Source organism: Epinephelus lanceolatus, chromosome 4, assembly GCF_041903045.1.
Source record: "Epinephelus lanceolatus isolate andai-2023 chromosome 4, ASM4190304v1, whole genome shotgun sequence".
In the NCBI taxonomy this organism is placed as follows: domain Eukaryota; kingdom Metazoa; phylum Chordata; class Actinopteri; order Perciformes; family Serranidae; genus Epinephelus; species Epinephelus lanceolatus.
Genome location: NC_135737.1, coordinates 27,399,881 through 27,410,261, shown reverse-complemented (window position 1 = coordinate 27,410,261; position 10,381 = coordinate 27,399,881). Strand labels below are relative to the sequence as shown.

Genomic DNA, 10,381 nt, shown 5'->3' with positions numbered 1-10,381 from the left:
AAAATCTTGGACTATCTCCCTCTTGGTGTTTTTTCCCCTCAGCAGCAGACGCCATCATACACACGCCTCCACCAAGCGACCCACTTTTGCCTGCACAGACTGGCTGCGTCTATCATCAGTCTGTTTATCACAGGGGTTGAAAATCTGCCTCCAACAAGCTACTTTACACTTGATTTTAAAACTGATCGCGCAACACACTCGGGTGAACATGTAGAAATGGATTTTATGAAGCTGTTTGGCACCGTTATCGCCGTTTTGTTCCACCCTGGATCTGCGTCTAAAATAAATGGTGAGTGTTTTCCTGGGAGGAAAACTCCCTTTATAAACTCCTGTCAGACTGTGTAATAGGCTTGTTGCATGTTTTATTCTAAGGTAAGACTTCGACTTGGTTGTTTGTACCGAGAAAGTTACAAATAAATAAATAAAAAGTTTGCACGCAGCGCAGACCGAGGCTGTGTACTATATGTTTTAAGGCATATGTTTTTTGTGCGTTTTCTTAAGTGAATTAAAGTAACCAGGCTGATACCAGAACTACCCTAACGCAAACAGTGTGTGTGTGATAATGACAAACAGGCTGCAGTCACACAGCAGCACGTGATGAGGTGGAAAATGAACATCAACAGATCACTGATTTGAAGTCAGGAGGTCGCAGAGTATTGTGCTGTAATACTAACAGGCTGCCAGTGGTGGAGGAAGGAGGTCACACAGATCTCTTATTTAAGTGACAGAAGCAATACTTTTGATTTAAAATAATGACTCATGTAAAAGTCCTGCATTTAAGATTTTAGTCAAGAAAAGTACTCAAGTAATCAAGTAAACAAAATTGACTTAAAGTACTAAAAGTGAAAGTACTCATTATGCAGAATGGCTCATTTAAAAAAATGGATCACTTCTATATATATTAACATACTTTTTAGCTTTTCCCTGTAATGATCTTTTTTTGTTTGTTTTATATTGCTTGTTTTATAGTTGTACATTTTTATTCTGTATTTTTGTTCTGTGTTGTGTGTCTTTATGCAACTTTATGTTGCTGCCTGTCTTGGCCAGGACACTCTTGAAAAAGAGATTTTTAATCCTGAGGTTTTTCTGGTTAGCCCTTTAAATCCTGTGCACATTTGCTTGGTTTCTTTCAAAAACATGGGAAGAAGGCAGAGAGCAATGGAAGAGGAAATGACCCTCTAAAATTAGTAAGAAAAAAAAAAAGAAAAAGAGAAAATTCAAAACAAGAAAGTTTGTTAAAAAATATATATATATATATAAAAAAGACCCAGAAAAAAAGCTTAAAAAATAAAAGTAATTATTTTAAAAGTAACATTATTTTAAATATAAAATACTTATAATTATTAATACAGTTTTTCCTTAGCTTTTTTAAAATCATTTTCTAAATCTATTATTTTTTTTGCAATTTGTGGAACATTTCTCAGCAAGTTGCTCATTGCCTTTTTTCCCCCATGTTTTCAAAAGACACTGTACCAATTTGCTCAGGTTTCAGAGGTTTAGATACATGCAAAAAGTATCTGAAAGCAGCATAAGAAAAGTGATGTTGCTCCACGTTTCAAATGGTTAAATAAAGGTTGAATAGAAAAATAAATAAATATAGCCTACATTATATTACAGAATTATAACAATTTAGGCATTCATGTGGTCATCATTTTAATATTAAAGCTGGTGAAGGCGGTGCTAATATTATTTGCATTGTATAGGCTACTGCTGGGTAGAAATCTATAATAATACATCATCATCTATTGTCTGATGTATACTGATATTTTCAGTAGATATTTTTTAAGTAACAATAGTTATCAAATAGTGGAGTTATCAGTGTAATTGAGGGAGAGGTACAATATTTCCCTCTGAAATTTAGTGGAGTAGAAGTATAAAGTAGCATAAAATGGAAATACTCAAGTATCTCAAAACTGTATTTAAGTACAGTTCTTAAATGTACTTTTAAATGTACTAGTTGCTTTCCACTTTTGGAGTTTATATTATTGTATTTATTATACCTTTTATACTTTGGTGAGCACTTTATATTTACTATTTATCACTTGTCTTGACTGAGTGTTTTTTGCACAAGAATTCCTATGTACCCAGACTAAGTACAGGTGTACAAATGGCAAATAAAGTTACCTTACCTTACTTTATCTTATTGTAGGCTACTATAACAATAACTATGCTGCTAACTGCTATAATAATAGCAGCATGTCTATACTAACTCCACTACTATGCAACAAATGCTCAAATCTATAGACTAGCACTATTTATCTTTTATCTTTAAGGCAAAAAAATAGAACCAAATGAAAGAATATTTCACAGAGGTAAGATGTCTGAGATTTCTGTCATTATTTCATTGCTTTTTTATTCTTATTTTTCTCATGCAACCTGTAATGAGGGGTTGCAGGTAGATATGACTTTGTATTAATGGGTCATAAGCAGTAAAGTCAGTCTGTTTATTAGTTGGCATATTAAATTTATATTAATATATCTGTAAGTGATTTGCCATAGGTACCTTTAGACATTCAAGATTCAAGATTTGTGTAAAGCCATAACTTTAGTCCAATAATTCAGCTGCTTATTGTGCCACCTCAGCAAACCACTGCATTTCAGACATGTCCAGACTCATATATTTATTTATGTCACTGTCTGTCACAGTGCACCACAGCATCAAAACTATTTTGATTGGCACAAGACCAATCTGGAAAAAACAAACACATCTTTTTTAAGTCTTCAAAAATATAGGTTTTACACTGTAATTTCACTACCATACGGTTAACTCTACCCACACTGCAGGAAATGGGAAGACTTTGGCAAGAAATTCTAGTTCCTAATTTGTCCGTGATGCTGTAGGTTGTTTATAATCTTCCTGTCACGTGGGTGCCACAGGAAGTCTTCAGAAAATAAATAAATAAATGAAAACCCTTGCACTTATCATCTTGTTATCTCCCTGGTGCTGCCTGTGGTGTCCAGGCCAAAGGATCTGTCGGCGCGGGACAGAACGCCCATGCTACAAGGTGTCCTACATCCAGGACAGCAGGCGGAGGCTGACCTTCGAGGACGCCAGGCAGGCCTGCAGGTCAGATGGAGGCGATCTGCTCAGCATTGAAACAGATAGCGAGCAGCGACTGATGGAGAGGTTCATACAGCAGCTGCAGGTTGGGGACGGAGACTTCTGGATCGGGCTCCGGCGCAGCCCACAGCGCTACAGGGCAGGGACCACAAGCCCAGGGTGCCCCTCGCAGTACTATTGGCTCGATGGAAGCAAGGCCAAGTTCAGGTTGGTATCTATTTTTTGTCTATATTTTTTCATCGTGCCACAATTTATGTGTGAATATTTTGGCTGTACCGGTGAAAATGGTATGAGGGGACTCAAGGGACAAACTAATAGTGCTTTCAGGGAGTGATAGACTGTCCGCAGTCCTTTGCAAGAATTCTGGAACAAGAAATTCAGATATAAATCAAAACTCTGCGTGCAATAATGTTAATCTTCCAATTTGAATGTGATACAAGTCTAAACTTCTGCGTCTTATTTGCTGTAGGAACTGGCACTGGGACGAGCCGTCGTGTGGTGTTGAAATGTGTGTGGTTCTGTACCACCAGCCCTCTGCACCACCTGACGAAGAAGGTCATTTCCTGTTCCAGTGGAACGATGACAACTGCAACTCCAAGAACAACTTTGTCTGCAAATACCCAGAAGGTGAGCCAGGAGATCACAGACACTGTGCTGTTGTATCTGGCTGCATGGTGCTGGGAGTTATTGACATTTGGCACTCTTGGTTTTGGCTCTTGAATCCACAAAATCTGACTTTTATCGTCCAAAAACCATTACTGAAATGTGGCCACTGCTGTCAACCACTAGTACTAAACAAGTAATGCACAATTTTGATTTTGGTTGCCTGGATTACCGTAAGCCTCTGATCTCTGGAAACTGAAAAAGATATATCTGCCTTTGTTTAATGTTTATTTATAAATTAATCTACTGGTTTTATGTCTTATCAAGGACTTAAAAAATATGAAACACCCCTTACTGAGTCTGTGAGCACTTTTTTTTTTACTTTAAACACTCCGTCTGAACGTTATGTTGGCCTTGTTTTATTTTTTGATTAATTTTTACTTCCTTTTCTCTAATGATTCTTTCTGATGTTAAGCTTTTTTCCCTCTATTGTAGATATAAAATGGTTTTTGAATGCGTGCTTTTATGTATTTTATCTTTTGTATGAGCTGAGTAAAGTAGCATTGATTACATAATTTTGCAAGGATTGAAAGGCTGAATCATGCTGACTTCTTTTCTCTGTCTTTTGCAGAAAACGTACCAGTATTTACTGATGAAGGGAACACAGCACATGCAGGTATAACATGCACTTGACCGCCCCAAACGCACTGTCCTCGTATGCATGATGTTTCTGTGGGATAGAGATAACACGTGACTGTAAATGTGTTTATTCTAAGATCAAGAAAAGTCAGACTAAACCACCATATCACTACTTTTTGTTACTTAGTTTTAATGATAGTTTCTCCTCAGTGTAAATGAAGACCTCTAGTGGTCAGAATATATTAAGGTTTGTGTTGTTTACATTGTGTATAATCTATAGGTCACATGGAGTACAGTACATGCAACGTCTGTTTATTGGTTTTTGCAAAACAGTGTAAGTACAGTACAGAAACATACCAACAGGAAAAGAAAAAACAAAATGGAGCATTGACAAAAAAGGGAAAAACAAAATATTACACATAAGTTATCTCACAAGTTACAGGGTATTGACATATGACACCATGGCACAGTTAACCTGTTAAACCATTACCCATTCACTTAAATTCTTCAATCAAACTAATGACTGGTTACCAGATTTTCTTAGTCTCCTTCTCTGTTTGACAGGGTGAATCTAATTTTCTGTAAATGTAAACATGACCTAATTTCTTCAGCCACATATCAAATGTTGGGAGCTTCTCAGATTTCCAGATTTCTTAAAGGCTGTAGCAAAAAACTCAAATAAATGACCCCAAAAGGTTTGCAACCTATGGCATTGCAGGAATTAGTGAGACAGTGTTCCTTGATCTTTTAAACATTTCACACAGAGGGGTGAAGTGTCTTTGAATATTGTTTGTATAGTCTAGTGGGAGAGAAGTGCAATCTGTGGACAACTTTGAATTGTATCAAAGCATGCCAAACATTTATTGAGCTACTGTGAATATTTTCAATACATGTGTCCCACACTTCATCTGTAATGTCAGTACCCGAATCTTCCTGACAGTTTTCCTTAAAATCAAATGCATCTTTGCAAAAACCTTATCATTTAAAACTGAACTGAAAGTGAAACTTATTGTATCTATACTCTCTTTAAAGCCAGACTCCAATACTAAGGATTTTTAGCCAAAATGCATGTGTTTGGGAAGTACTGAGCATAGGACTGGATAAATAAGGCTTGGATTATTCTGCACGTGTTGTGTGAGAGTTTTCAAACAGATTTTTTGGTATAGTTTTGCTGTTGTTAAATGTGTCCCCCAACCAATCAATAAACTAATATGTTCTCCATTTTCCTGGAGGCATGCAAGAAAAACAAAGTTTTCTTCACAAATTCAAAGTAAGACGAGATGACTAATTCACAAATTTTTCTAAATGTGCATAGAGATGCACATGACCACATCATCCAATAACAAGGAAATGTAAACAGGGACAAATAAACAAGTAGGCACAATACATGGGATTTGTCGTACATGATGCCTTTAACATTTTAAATTGTACTCACGTTTGGTTTATTGTTTCTTTTGGTAGAAATCAGTTCTGCACCAGTTAGATAAACAATGTCAAGTGTCATATTTTTTTTCTTGTTGTGTTGCCAACTGATGGTGTTAATCTGCTTTCTGATTGCACCAGTTCCAACTCTGAGGCCCAGCGTGTTCTCAACTACAGAGAGGGATGAGTCGATAAAAATAGGACTACCTGAGTCATCGGGTAAGAGAAGAAAATTTTGTTCTTGATACCTAGAGTTAAGGGCCTGTATGTTTTCTAAAACATGTTGTTTTAAAGTTAACGTATGTAGGGTTTAGTGGCGTCTAGTGATGAGGTTGCAGAGCTCAAACTCCTTCTATGTGCCAAGCATGTAGGTGAACTGCGGTGGCCAACGTGAAAATGCAACAAAGTGAAAATGTGAATGGCCCTTTCTAGAGCCTGTGTTTGATTTGTCCATTCTGGGCTACTGTAGAACAACATGGCACTCTCTGTTCCATATGTAGATATTATCGGCTCATTCTAAGTTAACGAAACACATCTCTTATTTCCAGGTGAGTATAACCTAATAAAAACATAGTTATATTAGTATATCCTCCACACTGGACTTTTAAGTAGCTACAGAATTGTGACATGCCCTAACTATACAAGAACAAAGGTCAACATTTTAAAGTCTTCTCAAAAGACATCATGCTTAGTAATATTCTTTCCTTTGCAGTCTCTCTCTCAGACAACACCCTGTATGTTTCCCACATCCTTTATGCAACTATTCCTGCTCTGCTGCTGCTGCTGTTTGCAGCTGCTGGGTTCTTTTGCTACAGACAGCATGCTAAGAGGTAAAAGCAGCAAAATATAAGCTGTTACACTATAAACCATACCATGTACTATTGTACTTCAAATATAAAACATTGTGTTTCTAGATGCAGAGTTATAAAGGGAAATGTTAAGAAGAATTTCAGAAGCAATAATGTCCTTTTTTGCACAATTAGTTAATATATATCTGTAAAGTGCATTTATTGAATATTAACTTATTAATATGACACATCAGTGCAGCTCTTCTCCATGTAGTTACTCAGTTTTAATTAATGTCAGCACACATTTTAAGGGCATATGTAACTTGTCTTGTATTTTTAGTCCTAGTAAAATTTGTGGTTCAAAACTCACAGACCACATGAAGTGTTTCCTCATGTTGCGTGGTCTGTGAAGAGGTAACTTCACAGAGCAGCATGTTGTGCTGATCCTTTGATGTCATTTGTTTCAATTTCAGGAGGAAGACAGAAACCGAAAGCTACCCCAGTAGATCAAAACCATGGATGCCAACAACAGCTTCACCTTATGCCATACAAGGACCTTACGCCTTCAGTGACGTTACCAAACTGCCTCACACTGCTCTGGACAGCAGGATACTGGCAGACATCATGACAAAGTACTCCTGTGCTCCCTCCCAGGGCTCCCAGTGTGACGATTATGAGAACGTGTCATGCGCGGACAGGGAGAGTGGCTTTGTGACCAACGACATCTATGAGACCTGCAGAGCTCAGAGCCGGCAGGCTGGGTGGGTGGAAAATGAGATCTATGGATAACACTGTTGATGCCTGTCTGGTCTCTGTGAGTGTCCAGCAACCTCATACCAGCTTTCCAATTTGACCCAATTAGACAGAGGAACACAATGTTCTTCATCCCTTTCTTTCTCGCACACTCTACTGGTTACCTGTGTGGTACAGGATTACTAAACAGGTGTCGGCCTGGACCCATGTCCCAATAACCTTTCTCCTGTGTGTGTATCTCCAGCATCCTCAGTATCCAGCATCTAGATACATGCTTAAAGCAGGGTTTGCCAGAGTTTTGTCAACTGAGTCCACATTTAGGCACGAACGTCCCAGAACCCCACCAACAGTATGGATAGAAACTGATAGGTTTTTATTGATACCAGTGTCATTTTTGATTCTGCTTATCGAACTTCTTTATCAGTTCCCGTATGGATTCCTGATCAATTTCCCCCGTGGAAATAACATTAGCGTTAATGCAACTGTTTTATTATCTGAGTCTGAACACAGTGTAGAAACAGAGAAGAAAAAAAGACATGCATGTGACTTAAGTGTGCAAACGCTCCATGCTTTAACTGTTCTCTTAGTCAAAGAAAAACGTGCTAAGTCTGTCTGTGCGGAGCTAATGTTATTATAGCATAGGATTTTTACCATTGTGCTGCTTAGTTGGGAAGCAGTGACACTTGTGCATAGAAATGAAATTGAAATTACTATCGAAATTATTATTATCATTTTACAGACATTACAAGAGCAGCACTGTTGTAATCTTTCTTTCTTTCTGAAATGAAACTCCGCTTTGAACCTTCTTGCTGCAACTTTCCAGCAACGTAGACACATTTAACAGTATTGGTTTGCAACGTGCAAATGTCAAAAAAACATGCTGGCATCCATAAAAAGAATTGATAAGCTCGTAGGTATATGGTTCGAATTCCAATCTGGAGCCGGTTCTCAACCCTAAACAACAGAGTTCTCGAATCATCAATCAAATTGTGAATCTTAGCATGACATGCCTTAGATTTACGAGTAAAAGATGGGCTATATAAAAATGCTAATATATGTCAAATTTTTTTAATGAATGTTATTATCAAACGAGGCTAAAAGATTGCAGCCATGACATCAGCTCTGTGAGGCTTAGGCATGGTGGTTCTTTTAGCTACATGCTAATGTGAGCATGCTAACATGCTCACAAAGGCCTGATATCATGCTGATGTTTAGCAGGTGTAATATTCACTATGTTCTCTGTCTCATTTTTGTGTGTTGGCATGCTAACATTTGCTAATTAGCACTGAACACAGCAGCTGAAGCTGAGGGGAATGTCATTAGTTCTGCAGACATTTGGTTATAATCAAAGCATTACAGTGAAAGTTGGGGGATCCAATAGTTGTTGACACACTTCACTCAAAACCACACACATGGTATAGTGACACTTTAACATTGGGATTATGTATTTTCACAGCAGCACTCTGCCTCTTTGGTTTCAAAGAGGCATTAATGGAGTCAAATAAGCATAACTGAGTCGAGTCAGGTTAGCGGTGCAGCAGTGCTGCTATATTTGGCATGGTGGATTTCACATTGAACCCTGGGAATAAGTGCAAGTTTTGAGGACTCACGCAAGGTTACTCATCTTGTAAACAATCCAGAATTAAACTACTCAGCCGTTTTCCAATCACGTCACCAGATATTATGAGACACAAGGTCAAACAGATCCTGTTGTCTCTACGGCAGTGTAGTTGTCCCATTCACAGACTACTCTGACCCTTTCTCTAAACCTCAAGAGTGGTGTGAGCCCAGTATAAGGCTTCCTGTTTGGACTCTGATGTCAGGGAACAGGACAGTGCACGCGGAAACACTGATGACAGAACTCTGCTGACCCTGAAACCTCAAAGCTGTGGGCTTTCCCTGACTCCACCTGACTGTGTGGGAAACTCAACCTTTTGAGTATGTTATGGATTCATTCATCAGCTTGTGAAAGCATACGCCTGCCTTGTAAATGTGTAAAATAACCATAGACATACGTTACTGAACACAATTGCCCGTGTTAGTTTCTGAGTGGGCTGCTGGGACTGTGTCTTGGAAAGATGTAGCAAGCCCAGTAAGGAGAGGCTGAGTGTGTTCTTGGAGAATGTTAGACAGGAAATGCCAAAAGCACATCTGGAACTCTTACATTCAGGAAGTCTGTGCGTGACAGCGGAGGCCTTCGGAGCGCTGTTCTGCCTGCCTGCTCGGTAATCCACCGCTCTGCATTAGACTGTCACCGCATGAAGTGAGGAGAACAACTGCTGGGTGTGAATGTGTGCTGAATCTCAAACATGATATGTGGGTATCAAATAAAGTTTGGTTACAAGATGTTGTGGTTGCATTTGTTGTTATTTAATAATAACATGAGTGTTTTCAAATGTGTTTGTGGGTGTGTGTGAGTGTGTAAGGGAGTGTCTGTGTCATGTTAGGTGTGTGTGTGAGTGTAAAATGCCTGCTACTACAGTACAAATACAACTGTGTTGAAAACAGCTGCTTCAATTTCCTATTGTAGCCAACAGATGGCGCTGTTAGGTTGCTTACCAAAGTGTCTTTGTGGCTGATAAAATGTCTAGTTTCACATGAGGTCCTGCATGTTACATTATATAATGTTATATGTTATAATAAATGGGATTTGTAATGGCAATTGCATATTTTTATGGCTTATATAACTGAAAGGAGACGTGCTGGTAAATGCATCTTTTTGTTGTTTTTAAATGTTTATTCCGTGCATATTTATTTTTTATTAAATTGCTGTTTTATCCATTCATTCTTTTCTTTGCAGAGCACAAATAAAATGAGGAATAAAAAGCTGCAGGATTGTGTAGAGTGAGTTTAACCCTTTCAGCTCGCATTGTTCCCTCGCAGCAGCTTATTAAACACCTGCAGGGCGAAACTTCAAAGTAACCTATGCGTGCAATCAAGGAAGGCAGGCGAGCAAACAGATTTCAGAATAGCAATTTTACCGGTTGACGTAAGAGGTGGGTCTGGTTGTCTTGGCAACCAATTGGCACTGAAGTGTGGAGCGGCCTCGTGGCCCCGCCCCCTGTACAAATACCCCTATGGCTTTGACGTCAATACACGTCAACCAGAGAACATG

At 38.5% G+C, this 10,381-nt stretch overlaps 1 protein-coding gene across 1 annotated transcript; it reads left to right on the top strand.

Annotated features, from left to right (window-relative positions):
- The first annotated feature begins 28 nt into the window (after nucleotides 1-28).
- On the top strand, nucleotides 29-9,612 carry laynb (layilin b). Its single transcript, XM_033630393.2, has 7 exons — nucleotides 29-289; nucleotides 2,962-3,268; nucleotides 3,531-3,688; nucleotides 4,296-4,340; nucleotides 5,867-5,944; nucleotides 6,438-6,555; nucleotides 6,987-9,612. Exons 1-7 carry the CDS (start codon nucleotides 217-219, stop codon nucleotides 7,300-7,302), a joined length of 1,095 nt encoding a protein of 364 aa, XP_033486284.1. The 5' UTR covers nucleotides 29-216; the 3' UTR covers nucleotides 7,303-9,612.
- Nucleotides 9,613-10,381: the final 769 nt, after the last annotated feature.

Bases quoted from the DNA above. Each gene is read 5' to 3' on its own strand.
- laynb (XM_033630393.2), top strand. From the start codon at position 217: ATGGATTTTATGAAGCTGTTTGGCACCGTTATCGCCGTTTTGTTCCAC. The intron at 5,945-6,437 runs GTAAGAGAAGAA...TTTCCTTTGCAG, and splicing joins AGGACTACCTGAGTCATCGG to TCTCTCTCTCAGACAACACC. The intron at 6,556-6,986 runs GTAAAAGCAGCA...TTTCAATTTCAG, and splicing joins TACAGACAGCATGCTAAGAG to GAGGAAGACAGAAACCGAAA.